Here is a 17,970-nt window from a genome sequence, read left to right as displayed (position 1 = left end):
TGCCATAAAAAAATTCTTTTAATGGAACAAAAACAATCGGTTTGTTTTCTTAAACTATTTATTTTTCTTGCCTTTATCCTGTTACTGTGAAAAATGACTCTTTCAGTCTGTTTGACTACCCACACGCATAGGTATCATTTACGCTGGGGACACTGGGGACATGTCCCCACCACTTTTTGTTGTGGCCCATTTCATCCCCACCACTTTAAAAGGGTATGAACACGTCAAACCTGTCGTTGTCCCCAGTACTTTTCAAAACAAACTGACGCCCATGCCCACACGTAAACCTTGCAATTTGAACTGAATTAGTATATTTGCTTACCCTGTACGTGGGAGCAAATGCCTGACCAATCCAACACAGATGTATTATTACTAGAAACAATACAACAGGCTCAGTGTCCAAAGCTGAGGTGAAGAAACTCCATAAGCTCTTAGATCACAGTGTAAACAAGTATAGGGAATCAGCGCAATTGTACTCCTTCCAATCAAAAAATTGTAATAAATATGCCCAACCCCTCACACTGTGAAACACATCCTTCAGGAGTCACCGCAGAGAGATGCACCAGCCTCACAGCCAAAACCGCCTGTCAACTCCACTGTTCAGATGGGAGTGTTTGTAGACTTCCCTGCCCCCCTCTTCCTCCTCCTCCCACCTCACTGCCTCATTACCTCACCTTACCCATCAGCCCCTGGGAGCTCCCGGCCCGCATGCCCAAGTGTTCGGAATGTGGCGGACGACGCACCTGTGTTAGGCTCCACAGAGAAGTATGGCTGGCCCTGCAGAATGCTGTACACCAGTTTGGCACTGTTCCCGTAGTTCTCATCGTCGGCGTCGGTGGCGTTCACCTGCAGGACATACGTCCCTGTGGAGGACGAGAAGAGAGGGAGGAACAATGGAGCGATTGTTCCCCTGAGGATGACTCGCACTCGCACGTCTTCAGCACATGCAAGAGCAGATGTGCTCATTGTCAGTAAACTGTTCTCCGGCACGCACTCCTAATAAATAAAATGACAGCCGATAGGGTGACAGAAAGTCAGATTCCATAAAATCCATAATTTTGCTCAATGACCTCTTAATGTGATTGTGTTCAAGGTTTGGCCTTTGTAAATATCTACTTAACAACAAAGTGAACAATTTCTAACTTTACAGACTAACTGAAGTTACATAACCAAACAGATGTTTAGGCAGCATTCCACACAGTATCTGTGCTCTCTTGCAAGGTTCCAGTTTAACCCAGCTGTAAGTAACAGGGGTCATCCTGCAGATCACACGTAGTATATAAAAGATTAGGACTTCATCACTTTACACTGAACTAGAGCTACACAACTCCAGTTCTATCCAATTTTTCCAGCTCCCCTAAAGTACAAAGGTAGTAGATTAATCAAAACTGCCATGTCCACAACAGAAGAAAAATACAAAGGGTCCCAGTGGCTCAGTGGGCAAGGAGTTCACTTTGAGTGCAGACCGAGCCCTACGGCCCAAGTCATTTACCCACAATGCCTGTGAACAATTCAGCTTTATTCCACAAGAGACAGGGGTGGATAGGTCAGCCAGGGGGTGCTAGCCTAATTAGTATACAATTGGAAATCCCAAAAACACAAAAGACCACATCACGTCAGTAAATAAAAGTTTTATTGGCATGAGGTACGAAGCGTATCGATACCTGCAGCACATGTATTGCTCACATTCAAAATAAAAATCACAGATGAGAAAATAATTTCTTTTAGCTATACAGCAAACACACTTTTAGTTAAGTTTGGTTTAGTTTTGGTTTGGAACCATTTGTATTTTCTTTTTGTATATCACAGCACCACAGCACTCATAACTGGGGAGAGAAGTCAAATCGTTCCAGTAGTGAAAAGACTAATATTTAATGAATATTGGCATGTTCAAATAGAGACCACAAATGAAAAAAAAAAGCCTAAAGAGTTTTAGGAAGACTTGACTGAGCACTGAATGGCTATGGATGTAAGTAGCATTGCTGTTCAGGAGCTTGAAACCCAAAGGTTAAAGGTATAATTCCCAGATGATCTACAGCCGTTATACTCTTGCATTGCTTGAGTAACTGTGAAATGCTTCCCATCACAAAAGTGGCTAATATGTAAAAGTTTTAATAGCCTTGGGTAAGATTGTCTGCAGAGCAATTAAGTAAAGTAATGGATAGCTGAACGAGGCCCAGATTTTAACTGTAATGTGTTTCATTCTTAATTATGAGAACAAGATTGAAGGTATCATTTCTTTTTTTTTTTTTTTTGGCTCCCTGTACAACGCTGCACAGTTGGCGGTCATGGAGATTAGCAACGTGTAATGTGCCAAAACTTAAGGCAAAAAGAAACTACACTCAAATTTCAACCTCTGGGCCTCTGTCCCCTTATCTTTACAGCCAGAGAATGTTTACAGGATGACAACAGGTACTGGAGATTCACATGAACATCTCCACATTGACATGCAAGACTTGTCTGCATACACAGTACTGAGGGCTTTTCCTTCATGTTGACTGCAGAAAATGCCTTGTTCTGTGAGGCACACTGATGTACAGCTACCAATCCCTCGTGCAGTGATGTGGCAGGAGGGATTGGTAGTATAAAAGATTCTCAGGCCATAAAATCATTAAAAAAAGAAAAAAAAATCTTGATGGTAGATTCATCAACAAAAGGTTTGAGAAAAGACAGAAAGAAAACAAACAAAAAAAAATCCTAAATAAATAAATAAATAACCATACAAATGTGCTCATGAGGTGGTCAATCATTTAATTCCCCAAACTGTTACCTGTCCAGGAGCTGCCATGCATGTAGAGACAGGGAGTAATGAATGTAAAGAGCACCACATACTGTAGGAGTTAGCGCAGAGAGTCAGGTCCTGCTCTTAACAGCAGGCTAGCACTTAATATATTCAAGCATTCAGGTTGAGCCAGTTTGTGCTAGTGTTTTTTTTTAAGGTTAAGGATATATACAGTATAAGGATGTGTTTCTCTTCAAAAAATGCTTTTTCAGTACAATTTATATAGGTTACAGTTTTTACTTGTTATTCATTTACACATCTGGATATTTACTGCGGTCAGTTCTGGGTTTAATATCTTGCCCAGGGGTACAGCACCAGTGCCCCAGCAGGGAATCAAAGCAGCAACAAGCCCTGCCACTTACCATTACGTTACACCGCCAGCCTAGATAACATGGATAACATAACAAATAAATAAATAAGAAAAAAATAAATGTTATATAAGAGGCCCTGTCACGTATGTGTGATAAGAGCTTTAGTAAAAAGCACAGCATTGAGGGCACCAAGATTTTTCTCCACCTTTACTGACTCGACCCTCCATGACATTCCATACTAATTCACTGAAAGCCCTTTGTTTTGTTTGAACATTTAAAAGCTGGCATGACAGTGTGTCTGCTAAGCATCTGAACATGTCCGCCCACTGCATCTTCGCAGCATCCTGCTGATTTCAGTGTTGACAAAGTGCGGTTATTACAATCAAGGATGATGGATTCAATATAGACATTTTTTTTTTCCTTATGGCAGACTCCTTTCTATTATTCTTAGTGGTAGTAGCGGTAGAAGTAGTTCTGACAGAACTGTGTGAATGCAACCTGATTTGCTCTACTGTTTTAATTAAAGTGATTAACAGTTATAGGTTGTATAGCTGTCCATCTACAGGGCTCAAACCACACTACAGCAACATTAACAACTCACATGGCCAGCAACTCAAATGAGATGTAATATGAGCCACTGTGCAACAACTACACTAAACTACAAACAGCTGGATATTTACCGAAGCTATTTGAGGTCAAGTACCTCGCCCAAGATGACTGAAGTAGTGCCTCAGTGGGGAATCAAACCAGCAAACCCTTTTGATTACACGCCCTGCTCTTTACTACCATGCCACTTTAAATAAAATAAAATAAAAAAAATAATAATAATTTCATTAATATGCAGCTGTGAATTAGCACATGACTCCACATAATAAGAGCAAATTACGGCTAAATAAATCAAGCTGAAAAATTGTTCCAGAATGTAAACATTGAACATTAATGGCTTTACCTCTATGTTTCTGCCTGAAGCTTGTTTACTGTGCTGCAGGTGGACCAATATACGCGTCCTTGTGTGTTCTCACTGCTTACGAAACAAGCATTTTAATAAACCAATATATGGCCACCTCAAGCTCAAGCCCCTTACTCAAGTGTGATGTGTGATTTTTGTTTCCCCCCCTTCTGTGCAACTATATATATGAAGCTGTATTCTAAAACTGCGTAGCCAAACTACAGTGTATGCATGTGGTATATGTTAGCATTATACTTCGAATGAGCACAATACAGTATATTTGTATGAGCAGTAGGCGATTTGAGGGGGGATGCCATCCCCCCTCTCCATCCCCTAGTTAGTAGCAGAGAGAGTGCTGCGTGTCCATCTGCCATTCCCCGTTAAAAATGAACAAATCACCTTCTGTGTATGATCATTTATACTGTATATACTGTTTGTATCACGGTCTGTTTGGCACTGATGCTTGTTCATGTGTGGCTGGTGGTGTCCTGTTTGTCAAACATTTTATGTCACTATAAGTTGTGTGAATAAGTCACTCTCGATAAGAACTAAATGCTAGATGCTAAATGACAATAATACAATGGAAATCATACAACTGTACTACTGTCCAACACTGTTCTGTAAGGGCTACATTACACAACTTGAAATTTTACTTAGTGTTTAGAGTGAAAATGGACTGAGGACCAGGTGTAGGACTTGTCAAAGCTTTGAGGGCAAAACTGAACAGGTACAGTTTTTGTCAACAATACAAGAAGGGCAATAAGTCTAAAAGTGAGTCTGGAAGTTGCAGGTTTCTCATTTTGCACCAGGGGAACCAATGAGGAAAAATGAGGTTTGTACAGGAGTTACTGGTACGTGTGGATAGGGAGGACATGCTACATGACTAGGGCTTGCTGACCTCATTTTAGGGTGCACAGTTTGGATCTATGGATTAAAGGAAAGAAACAAACATTTTTTTTTGACGCAAACGTGGGCCACAACCAATATCTTAAATTTAGTACATTAGTTAGCGTAAATATGAAATTACATCATGTAGGATGCTATTTATTTATTTGTTTTAATTTATGTTTAAGCTATTATTTGCAACCACACCACCAAATTTTAGATCACATCATGATAAGATTGAAGTGTGAAGTGTGAAATCCATGTCTCGGTAAGTGATTTCTCTGCAGGCAGCATGATAATTCACTAATCTCAGTCCTTCCCCTCTGAATCTTCTGTCAACAGTGGTTTCATCACTCAGTGGGTAGAGGTCTGTTTGCAGTCTTGTCAAAAATTATTCATGACAGAAAAACCCACATATATGGTACGAAGCAGAGACGTCAGTGGCCATATTAGACTCACGGTCGCTAAACAGCATTTACATACAGAGATTTCTGACTACACAACGTGGCAACATCCAAAACATCACCAGCTACCCGACTAGTGTTTTGGTTAGCTTTAAAAGCTCCGTTCTTGATGTATTACTCAGCTTACTCTGTTCTACAGACTACTCTAAAACCACAAGAGGGTGAAAGGCAATTACCATGAATATGAGCAGGAAGACAGTGGTAGCAGCTAACACAGCATTACAAAATGATTCTGTAAATATGAGTTTGACTGCTGTTATTCTTCAGTTTTCATGCATGGTCATCTCCCTGCCACTTCAGACTGGATACCTCACTCTCCAAGAGATGCAGTGACTTACCATCAAAACAATTTGTTCTGATCCTTTTGCATTATGGGGATTATATATTTTTTTATTATTTGTTATGTATGTATCAATTTCTATATTTATTTCTATCATATGGGGTGGCTTTGGACATGCTATAGAATACCTAATACCTATTGGAGTTGAGCTGGGCACCTGCAAGCAGTTGCGAGAGTGAAGTCATCGTGGTGTTTAGGGGGTATCCCTTATCACAGAGTAGCTGACATCCTGGTGGGATGAGATTGTGTTTAAATAATTAGCTTTTTCAATTTTAAATCTCTTTTATTTCAGCTTTATGTGCTGGCAGTGTACTTTTAGAAGGAGTGGCAATGTCTCTTAAGAGGTCAGTGACACATAATGCCCTCCTTATCCCAATAATATCTTTTTAACATCTGTGTGTGGTCAAATGTTTGAAAATCACCTTTTCTCTCCCCAAAAAATGAGTGCATGCCACAACAGTGCCTGTCTGTGGGCAACTCCTAACACGTTAGAAGTGCTTTTGAGGACTCTTAAATACCTAAATAAAGATGGGAGTACTTTTAAGTCTGAAGAATCTTGACAAATGCCATTTTTTTCTTAAAAAAGTATAGGACCAAATTTGTGTCATTCTCAGAATTTTCAAGCACTTAGGACTTATTTCTTTCTCTGAGAATTTGAATAAATGGCCCTAAATGGAAATCAGAAACATGTCTTATGGTCTAATGAAATGAAAATTCAGCTTTTTTGACCTCTCTCAGTGTTATGTGTACAGAAAAAAAGTGAAGCTTATGTTGAAGAAAAAAAGGTCATAACAAAATATGGGGGTGGTGGTGGGGTTGTCCATTATGTTTCTGCATCAACAGATCCTGGGGACCTTGCTAAGACAACTGAAGTCAGAAGCCCCAACACATTCCAGGGCATTTGGGCCAAAAAAGGACAAATGGACAATGATCTAAAGCATTCGTCTAACAAAGAAACGGTTCGTCTACAAAGAAACGGTTGACTGAGCACAGAATCAATTGGCTATTTCAATTTCCAGACCTCAATTCAATCTAACATTTACGGTTCAAACTCAAGGAAGGAGCTCACAAATGAAAACCAAAAGATCTGAAGAACCTACAGCAATTCTGCTAGGAAAACTGTCAAAAATCCCCCTTCAGAAGTGCCAGAACATCTTGTGGGTACAATTCATACCAGAGAAGGATTCATAAAATAGTACACAAGTGTGAAAATATGTGATTTTTTGCTTGTTTTTAAGTTTTTACTTCTCTTTTTTTTAATAAATTGTATTGGTTGGAATTCATATATATATATATATATATATATATATATATATATATATATATATTTAAATGTGTAAATACATTTTAAGAGTACCTTCTGTCCTCACAGAACCACTCCTAGTTATACCAATCGGCTTAATCTATCAGATGTGCTAAGGATGACCATACTTTCAGTGCATACGCAAAACTTTGTGTGTGGAATGTGTAAGTACCAGTAAAATTCCTCTTATGCATAAATAGATTTTCTGGCTGTGTAGCAAACATGGTAATTTATATGCGTGTCCTCGGTAGTTGCTGCTGCAGTGTGCTCTGTAACCATGTGCTGGTGCTCGCATGTTGAATTTAGAAAATACTTCTAATCAGCCATATACTGTTATCACAATCTTCCAATGCTTTTACTCCACCAAGATGTGCTACTACAGTGAAGAAAAGTTTCTTACAATGCAACAAAGGATGGATAATGTATTGGGTGTAAGACAAATATAAATGAATATATAAAATGCAATAAAATACTGTTTGACAGTCTCATAGTGGCATGGCAAGTAACATTAAAACTACTGCTTGGCTGAAAATTGGACATACTTTTATTCCAGCTCAATCAGAGTCCCAGGGAACAAGAAATAAAAAAGTGTCTAGTGGCAGAGAATGCAACAACAGCTTAAAAAAAATAAAATAAAATAAAGCAACTTTGTTTACCATACTATAAGAGAGGGGCACTGGGACCGACTGTTATGTTTGTTGACATACCAGAGCAATTAATGGTATGCTAGCTCCTCAGATGGATTTCTCTCTCATAAGCAGAGAGAAATCATTGTATTCCACAATTAGAAACAGCCTAATTTGCTCTTCACCCCTACCTATGTGGCCTGGGGCTGGATCATAATCACCACAGATTGTATAATATTGCAAAGTATGTTTAAACATGGATGAATCCATGGGTGTTATTTTATCTAAAAATATGCTAGGGATTAATTTGTCATCAAACATTTCTTTCATTTAGGATAAAGTTTGATAAAATTAGTGCAGGTCAGAGCAGTTTATTGCTGGATTGAGAAAATACTTGAGGTTCCATTCTTTATCGCCACTGTTTCTTTTGACATTATGATATTAAGGAGTCCTGAGACAGCAATGAAGTCATTGATGAAGTCCCAGGTGCAGTAGTTGTATGCCAAATGCCAGTGATCAAATGAGTATCGATGCCATGGGTCTTGAGTAATTTGATTCTTTGTTGCCTGAACCTATTGCTGTATTTCTCTTTGTCTCTCAAGTCTTGTGCTTTGACTTCAGATTCCCTGCTCTCAGAAACATTAAGGAGCATAAACAGGAACATTCAAAACTCAAAACATTTTTAGTCTTTTTCATCTGATCTTCATATCCTTGCCCTTCTGCACATTTATTATTATTGACATCCATATCTTGCCTCCTTGCTTTTCTGATTGACTTGTTCCACAACATATTGGAGATTTTTTTTTTTTTTGATATCTAGGCAGTGGCAATCGCCGCACTGCATAACACTTTCCACTGATGTCTGTATCCAGCAGCGCTCCAATTACATTCAGCAATATCTCACAGAAAGTTGTTTTGATTTAAGGCCTGGATATTTTTTATTCTTTCAAAAAATTTCTTTCAGCAAAGCTAATGGTACCCCCTGCTGATACTGTCGATAGTGCAAATCAACACACAGACTTGTGCTTCAGCAAATACCAAGAAGATTATTTGTTCATTTATTTATATGTTTATTTATTTCTGCTGCCTTTTATTGATTTCACAACTGTTAGCATTACTTATATGATTCATCTAGCTCTGTATTGTATTAGAATCTAAGGCAGGTTTATCCCCCTCAAAAATATTTGTTTTAAAAATGCAAAAAAAAAAATGCTGTATTTCCTTATTTGTCAAACTAATAGTGTTTGTGTATGTGGTTCCTTTGGCCAAAACGAGGCCAGTGGAGAGTGTGTAATCACCAGCCATGACTGTATTCTTAGTCACCGCAGACGGTGCCAGCCATTCAGAGGACGCTGTGGTTGTAATCCAGTAAGAGGACCTGAAATCCAATATGTCACAAAAAAAAAAAAAAAAGTTTGCATGTTCGCAAAAAACCAACATGGGAAAAAAAAAGTTCCAACACTTTTCTTGTCGATATGGACACAATGTGGACAAGCACCTAAGGGGAGGTCAGTGACAGAAGAGCCAAATCTTACAATTGGCCTCAGCTCTCCTGTACTGTACTCTGATTATTTGTACACTTTCATCCTGGCAAATAATTTTTGACTTAACTGACACCTATGCAAAATAATTCAAATTTAGAAGACGTGTTGGATGAGTTTATGAATAATGAGGGTTAAAACAATACATTGACATTTAAAGCACCATACCATCACAACAACATAACTCTAAATAGAATGCTTACAACATGTTAGAGAATGAGTGAATACCATTGGCATGGCATTGGGAAGTGGGACAACCATCCTGTAGGTGCTAAAATATACATATCAGAATTACCTAGCTGTGACAGAATCTTATTTGCTTCTACATACTGTATTAATATATTAGCTGATATTTGTTTCCCATGCTTACATAGCTTTGCTGTAGTCAAGGGTGGAGAGAAGGGTAATTTCTCCCTCTGAGAAATGATGAAAGATTACATCAGCGTGAAACAGTTCCCTGTTTTACCGCTGAAGATCAGTGTCACTTTTCCTTCACTGTAACAAAATCATGCATCTAGTTATTTGGGTGAACAGCTGTTATTTAACTTTAAGAAGTTCAGCAGTTAAGAAGTTAATTTCAGCAGATAATACGCAGCAAGCTACTGTGCTAGAAAGCCAAGTCGTTATCCTCTCATACTGGTAGCTATGTCCACCACTGAACTAAACAGTAGATACAAAATGTGGTTAGCTAATTTCCCAAATGCTGGCTAACTAGACATTTACATTGGCTTGTTACAGATTGTTTTTTTTTTTTAAAGATCAGATGCTGTAAATTAATAAATAAAAGACATGACAGGTAATATGGTATAACTTATACTCAAGTAAGCTAATTACATTATATTACATTAGATTACATTTATTTAGCAGAAACTCTTATCCAAAGCAACTTTCAGCACAACTGAACAGAAGTGTATCTATTCAAGCTGTGTCAGACCAGGATAATAACACTCCCAAAGCAATGAGTGTGAGCATAACACTACCACTAGATCAAAGAATCCAAAACACACTGAGATACTACTCATAAAACAGCAAGGGGTGGGGATAAGCATGCTATAGGGATGCTATGGTATTTTTTACTGTCACTATATAGAGGTACTAGAAATACTATTTAACTTTGAGTGCTCTTCTTCTTGTATTCATAATAGTAATGATTATAGGAATGTGAATTATAGCAGCAATAATAACAATAATGGGCGCAATCCTAAATGTTCATTTCCCCAAACAAAATTCTTGATATGTCTCTATTAGCTCAATAATAACAACAGACATAGAAAAGGCAGCCTGTTCTACTGGGGAAATATTTCTCAACAAGGTCTGTTTCCTTACAAATATTGTTAGCCCTTTTATCCAGTATCCTCCCCAATGATGCTTTGTATTAATTTTGGGTTATCATTCTATGAATAGCAACAACCTCCACAAAGTGAAAATGATCCTTATTGCACCTGACTGGAAACATAACTTCATTCCCTAAACTGGAAATGGAAAAGGACATGCAGCTGATAATACAGTATTGTTTGTGTTATTTTTTATTTATTTATTCAACAGATTCAGACACTTACTAATGTTATTTGATGCCTAGGATTGCCTAGGACTGTAAGAATGTTAACACGTTTTTGGTCCCCGCATACTACCATTTGCGTTATTTCATAGTTTTGATGTAGTTACACTTATTGTAAAATGTGGACAATAGTGAAAATACAGAAACACCCTCCAAAACTGTTGGCTGATACAGGCCATCATAAACATATTCTAAAACAATGTATGATAACTCAAAATACAACACTCTTCTGATCCCCTTCACAATGGCAGTTTCAGTTTGACAGAGTTTCCTGTAGAGGTGACCAGCCTCCGACAACAGTCTGGGCCCTGCGACGTTGCGTGCGGTGCGTGCTGTCCCCGCCACAAACCCGACCGCCGTCCTTGGCATCCGCGGGACCTCTGCTGCCGCGCGCTTGGCTCGGGCCGTCCTCGAGCATACTAATGAACACCGAAACATCTGTCGCGTTCGGATTTTTCCGCGCCGCGAACCAGAGAGGAGACCGGGGGTCTGCCTTCACGGTTCACGGCTTTGATTAACAGCTTCCACATTCCCACATGTGGACACATGGCTCCTCTGAAGGATATGCCACCAAACGGTCAAATCTGATACCACATGCTGATTTTCAGCTTGGGAACAAAACAAACCAGCAAACAATAAAAACACAGCTGTTTTTTCCCCCACTATTATTGAATCTTCAGTCCTTGTGTCAGGGCTTATCTACAAAATGATCATGAGTTTAGTGTTGTGTGAGTAGGGAGGGAACAAGTGTTTTCAATTTCAAGGGCACCAAGGGCACATAAATACTAGACCATCTTGCTATCAGGATTTAAAATCTATGCAGTGACGGATCTTGAAATATGGTTATGAGGAAAAGGTCAAAAAGGTTAGAAAATTTAAGTTTGAGTAGTCAGCAGACAGATACTGAAACATGATTGGTCATTTTTCTGGTATTATTCTTTTTTTTTATGAGGACTAACATTCTTCACACTCCATCAGTTGGGAGTCACAACACAATAATTTATTCAAGACTTAGGAGCACATCTAGAGGATGTACAAGGAGGATTGAAAGGGGTCTGTATTATTAATATTTCAGGCGGACCACTGGGAAAAACTAATGCTGTATTTGAATATAATAACAGTGTGATGAATTTGTGCAGTGCTTCCCATTTGACACTTTGTTGCTTTAGAGAGAAAGATCATACAAAATGATCCCAAACAGCATAGCCGAATTTCCAAAAGAAGGTCATATAAAACTTTCAAAAATGTCAAAGTATGTTAAAATCAGGCAATGACAGAGGGTAAGAAAAAATTTTCAAAAGACAATGTCTTGCCACAACCACAACTAACATAGCAACCCTGCTTGGAGACTCATAGGAGCCACTGTGTGCTTGAATGTTCAGTAGAGTGGCAAGTCAGTGGATTGATTGCTGTATCAAAGAGACAGATTGCCACCTCTGTTCATTGTGAACAGTACCATGGGACACCTAATGGCTGTGTGCTCGGCTTTTCTCAGTCCTTTCACAAAGACCGCCTCACGGTTTTAGGGACGTTGGTGTGGGCCCTTGTCATTAATGAACCTTTTATAGCTTCTTTAAAAATTAATTTCAATTTGCCAGTTAGCATTTGTGTGCAGATGCTGCCTTTTCCCGTTCATGAATTAAAGATAGTTCAATCAATTCAACTGGGCACGATAAGGCAAAACAGCTCTCCTCAAATAATTTGATTTTGATTCAATTCAATATTGTCTGATGTAATGTTTCTTCAATCTTTGCTCATAGAATATCGTTGCATGTATATTAGAGGTTAGAAATGAAGCCTAATTTGGTTCATGCTAGGTACAAAAAGCATGGTTAACATCAGGGCCATTTCCCACCTTCTGGAAACCTGTAAGGTATATACATGTATCATAACACCTCTTGTGATCTAATTTTTTTTTTTTTTTTTTGGGGGGGGGGGGGGGGGGGGGGTTAGATGCAGTGTCAGCTAACAGGGACTGAATACAAGCCTAACACAAGCCTGCTTAAGTATCTTCTAAGTATCTAGCCCTGTTCGAAAACCTCAGAGAACACAAAACATGGGCCTGGCCAAAACACATTCATTTAAGTGTATCAAGCATTTTATGTCTTTTTTACCCAAAAATTTTTTTCTTGCACATTACCCTTTTGCACGTACGGTCACACCAGTGTGATTAGCCCTTTAGCGTGTACGGTATGGTAAAAAGCTAATTTTAGGAAGGATTTTAATTTTAATTTTAAGGAAACAGTGATTTAAACTTAAAAAATATAGCATATGCGGTGGTGAAAACTATGAGAAGCTAATGCTAATGAAGACATAACAAGCCATGTAACATAACAAACACGCTACATAGCATAAAATTAGGGTGACCATACGTCCTCTTTTTCCCGGACATGTCCTCGTTTTGGGACCTAAAACATGCATCCCAATACAAGGACATATCCGAGAAAAAGAGGACGTATGGTCATCCTAATAAAATAAGTTCCATGCGAAAGGGTTAAAAATTTCCTCCAAGTTACCATCACAATGTGGCATAAAAATAAGCGTAGAGAAGATGTGAATATGAAAAAAAAACAAATACATGAAAATATATGATGGCCTAATAGTTATTGCTTCAAACAGCCAGCTTCAATTCCAGCCTAAGAATTTGGAACACATTTTTGTGTTGTTGGCAGTGGCTCGTTCTGAAGTCCCGCGATGGAAACTGCATCATCGACAGCTGATACTCAGGCCTCGGTGATCCAAACCAAGAAATGCAGGAGGAAGAAAAACAGACTTGGAGGAAAGCAGGGGTGTTTCTAGCTATTGAAAAGATCAGGGGCTAAGTCAAGTTTGCCTGGGGCTTGTCTTCTTTTTTGAAGGGAGATCGGCATTGGTAGGTTGGGGAGGTTATACTGTATCTACTTTTATAATAAATAAATATTATCACACCTTCGGACGCTGCAAGTCAAGTTCCGCTCTGTTACACAGTCTGTCTGTTGTTTTGCTATAAACACCTCCTTTTTCAGGGTGAAAATATTCAGGGCTAGGCTTAAAATATTTGGGGCTATAGCCCTGAATGATCGGACCTAACGACGCCACTGGAGGAAAGTCATCATGTCAGATCAAAGATTGACAGTTCACAGTGCCTGAAACAACACTGCAACCATCACAGAGGAACTGCAATGTATACAAACTAATTAAGCACATGATTTCAAAGAAATAAGAACCAAACAGGTACCATTTCACATCTGGAAGTGCATTATTAGTCCTTTTGCCCTCATGAAGACCTCCTGTTAGGTACTGTATTTCATTGCTGAGGGAGTTAATTGCTCAGTGAACCGGAGAGAGAGAGTATGTCCTGTTATTGTAGAACCCAGCCCAATCCATTAGCCATCCCATTTCTTGATGTCACAAGCCAGACATACTACAAGAAAGGTGTTTTCATTAGAGTGGATACAGAACGACAAAACAAAGAAGTCAAAGAAGTTGCACTGTCTGTGGATAGATCTCTGATCACTTTAAGACAGCCTGAATCACATAGAAAAACATCTTCTGAATGTATCGATGTGTAACTTGAACATGTTGACAGTTTCATCATTTACAATCTGAGCAATAAGCAAGTCTTGCTCTTTCCTAAAGTGGTCCTCTCTTCAAAGGCTGTGTCACCATCATGTCTGGATCCTGTTTCAGTATGAAATGATAAACAGCGAAACCGACAGACAATCAGATCCAGGGCTGTGAGCACAGTCGAGAAAGATCTCGAATGGAGTCCTGTTCACCTTGGATTGTTACCACAATGAGGCAGTAGTGGAACAGAGGTAACCAATGTCATGTTCTACTGTTCGAGAGGTAGGGGAAGGGTGGTGACAGGGAGAGATGGACACACTCAAGACAGCTCCTGTCCCACCCCACAGTTTCCCTCCTTCATCCTGAAAGGCTTATATACCCAACTATTAGTAGTATTAATAAAGTTAGAGTCCTCATGGCCCTTAGCCCATGTACGTAGACATCTGTTAAAGTCAGTGTGTCTACCAGACAGCAGCGAACCAGCTCTAAAAGATGCCCCATTTAACTCACCGATGCTCGACATCTCGGGCACGCTCGCAATGTAGACCTCCTTGGTGAACTTTGGCTCGTTGTCGTTGATGTCGTGGATCTTGATGATGAACTCAGACTCGGGCTCCAGCGGCCGGCCCGTTGTCTTGTTGACTGCCTGGGCACGGAGCGGATAGAAGGCCTTCTCCTCCCGGTCCAGCCTCTTGGTGGCGTGGATGTCGCCTGAGTTTTCATCAATCAGGAACAGGCTGCCGGCCCCGTCCCCGCTGAGAACGTACTTCACGGTGCCGTCCCCCCTGTCCTGGTCAGAGTGGAGCTGTGGAGGGGACACTGGAGTGAGACTCACAGACAAAAACATTCACATTGTAACTCTTGCTAAAATGTAAATATAATGAATACATAATGTAATTAAGAGCAATTAAATACAAGCCCCCTCCAACACCCCATCCTACTGGCATAGTTAGCTTTATTTATATGCTTACAATATCTTGATCAATTATGACATTTTCACACATGTCATGTACACATTCAAGTATATACTGACTCAATTCAAGTCAAGTAGCTTGTGGAATATTATGTCATAATGTATATGGATATGTATATGTGTATAAGAAGATTTTAAATGTGTGTGGTTGTGTATATGTAATGTCATATAACTACATACTTTCAACCTGGCCATCTACAGAGTTTTATAAAACCCAACAATAGCTCATGAAAAAGGAGCTTATGCCAATTTTCACAAAAAAGTGTAACCATCTCCTAAAGCACTACAGCACATTTCCATCCAACAAATGTTTCCTGACTGAAAATGACTAATTAATACTATAAGTTTTATGGTAGGAATGTTATTTTTGCAACAGAGGGGCCGTGTTTGCTACAGTTTGCTGGCAGGGGAAGCTGATTAATTTGGAGTAAAGAAAAAAAAATGTTAACGAACGTCTTCCACATCTTACAAAATACATATTTCAATCCTTACTGCGGTCTGTCTGAAAAGGTTAGCCACCACATTCCGAGCAGAACATTTTCGACCTGTTTCTAAGCAACGTGAGCTCGTACCCAAAGCCATTCCTCTCCAAGTGATTGCACTGCCTCTCCTTCTGATTGAGCCTGCCACCTGAAGTAATCATTTCTGAAACAAGACATTTTCCGTCTGATAAAAAATACATTGCAGTGCACAGTCTGGGGGAAAAATAAATAAATAAATAAAAATTAAAAACATGGGAACAGCTGATACCCTTGGATGAACTGTCCACCATGTATATGACTAGTACAATATTTGAGTGCTTTGATGAAATATGTATGTTTTAAACAAAACGGCCAGCATGTAAACCATAAGGAAATAATAACTGATGACAGGCAGAAGACCGCCCTTCACTGTGGTAAACCCTCCTGCTGTAACCCCTCATCCAGCCAGTGAGTCACTCATCAGTCAGTCACTGTTTCGGCGGCTGATTCTGCTGTCCAGAAATAAAGTGGGAAAAGTGGCGCTGGGCGTGCTCAGTCTGAGAGCCATTTGCATCCCCGGCGTGGTCTGAAGAAGCAGGTGCAGTCGTGACCGAGACCCGGGGAAAGGCCTCTAAAGTCGTGCTGGAATCATCTCTGCCTCATTACGTCTGATTACTGAGGGCTCTGTCGCGTGGAATACACCGTCCCGTACGCAGCCCACATTGGAGGCCGCCATTTCGCTAATTACAGCCGCATTGTGCGGCGGTAGCATGTAATTAATCCACTTAATTATGTGATCTGTCATTTTAAAGCTCGACTTGTAACTTAAAATATTCATCTCTCCGAAATGTGTGAGCAGCTCTTACTTTGCGACTGTGAACAATCACTCACATTCCCCGGTGTAATAAATAAATGAAAAATAAAAAAAAAGTATTAGGAGAAGACATTCACTTTCTGCTCATGCACAAGTGGTGCTCAATAAAGAGTGATATTGCGAATGTCTGAACAGCTAAAAATTGACTCCGAGACTGAGGCTCAGCGCTAGGATCCTAAGTGAACTAAAACCCTCTGGAAATAACCTGCAAAACATTATTCAGGCTTTTAATCCATTTCAGCTCCTAATGCAAACTGTCTGTAATGTCACCCTGGGGATCATCCTAAAAATAACGACAGAGGCAGGGACCAGAGATGGTGGCAAGTTGTGTTTCTTTGCAGCCGCTTGCAGCAATTACAGTCTGAAATGTTTTTGTTTTTTTTTTTTTTGTTTTTTTTTTAATGGATGTTGCACCATGCTCTTTAGCCCTTTGTAATTTGTTAAAAGTCAGGACAAATACTATGAGTTGTTCATAGTTTGTTGAGTATAAAGCAGTAGGATTATAATTAATATGATGTATCTTATGAATCATTGGTTAATATGTTAACAGGAGCCTATTAGAATTTGTAATGTGCCTCCAGAATGATTATTTTTACAGCATTCCATAAACAGTATTAGTAGCCATTTCTGTATTAAAAGTGGACATTAGAGAAATGCTCACATTTCTGGTGATACTGAGTTTACATGTCTTATGCTACTTAGCTTTAACAGTTACAGCAACCTAACAGCAAAACCATGCTGCTGTTTGTTGTTGTCATGCTGCTGTTTGATTTAAGATTAACTAAGAAGCGTATTCTCAATAGGGAATGCCAGCTAGCTTAAATGAGAAGGAAAAAGCTTAGACTGAGAGGGAAGGGAGTCAGGAAGTCAGTCTCATGGTGGTCTAGTTTATCTGTGCAAAGTGCAAAGTCATATGAATGGCTTACACAGAAATCACAAACCCTTTTACCACTGGCAGTATCTTCAATAGAAGATGCACGATTCATTTAAGTATGCTTACCACTTTCTTACAAAAGCAAACATGCGGCATTCAAATGCCACACATTGCTTATTGCGTTCATATCAGCACTTGACGGGACGCAGGAAACAACTAAGGGCAAATTTGTTGATCATTGGATGTTATAGGAATAACCCAGCTGTTCAAGATCTACATTCAAAGATGTGCACATACATATATAAATACCATGTTAAAAAACTGTGAGTTTGCACCATACTTTTTGGGTTACCACATAGTTTTCATACTGAACATCTGTATTTTTGTCCAGTATACATCATACCACTGGATACCTTGCACAGTGTACGTGAGTTATTACATCCAGGACAACTTACAGAGTGCTAGTATAAAGCACATCTAACG

The 17,970-nt window shown here is 39.3% G+C and overlaps 1 protein-coding gene across 1 annotated transcript in view; it reads right to left on the bottom strand.

The window, feature by feature from the left end:
- The window catches only part of LOC118772458 (cadherin-10-like), a 52,376-nt gene that overhangs the window by 13,568 nt on the left and 20,838 nt on the right, over nucleotides 1–17,970 (bottom strand). Inside the window, exons 3-4 of the mRNA XM_036520807.1 lie at nucleotides 14,816–15,110; nucleotides 744–863 (exon numbers count right to left, since the gene is read on the bottom strand). Coding sequence (XP_036376700.1) covers nucleotides 744–863; nucleotides 14,816–15,110 — 415 coding nt within the window. The remainder of the gene's footprint in view (nucleotides 1–743; nucleotides 864–14,815; nucleotides 15,111–17,970) is intronic.

This window comes from Megalops cyprinoides, chromosome 2 (genome assembly GCF_013368585.1).
Source record: "Megalops cyprinoides isolate fMegCyp1 chromosome 2, fMegCyp1.pri, whole genome shotgun sequence".
NCBI classification, from domain to species: Eukaryota; Metazoa; Chordata; class Actinopteri; order Elopiformes; family Megalopidae; genus Megalops; species Megalops cyprinoides.
This window is presented reverse-complemented; position numbering and strand designations above follow the sequence as displayed.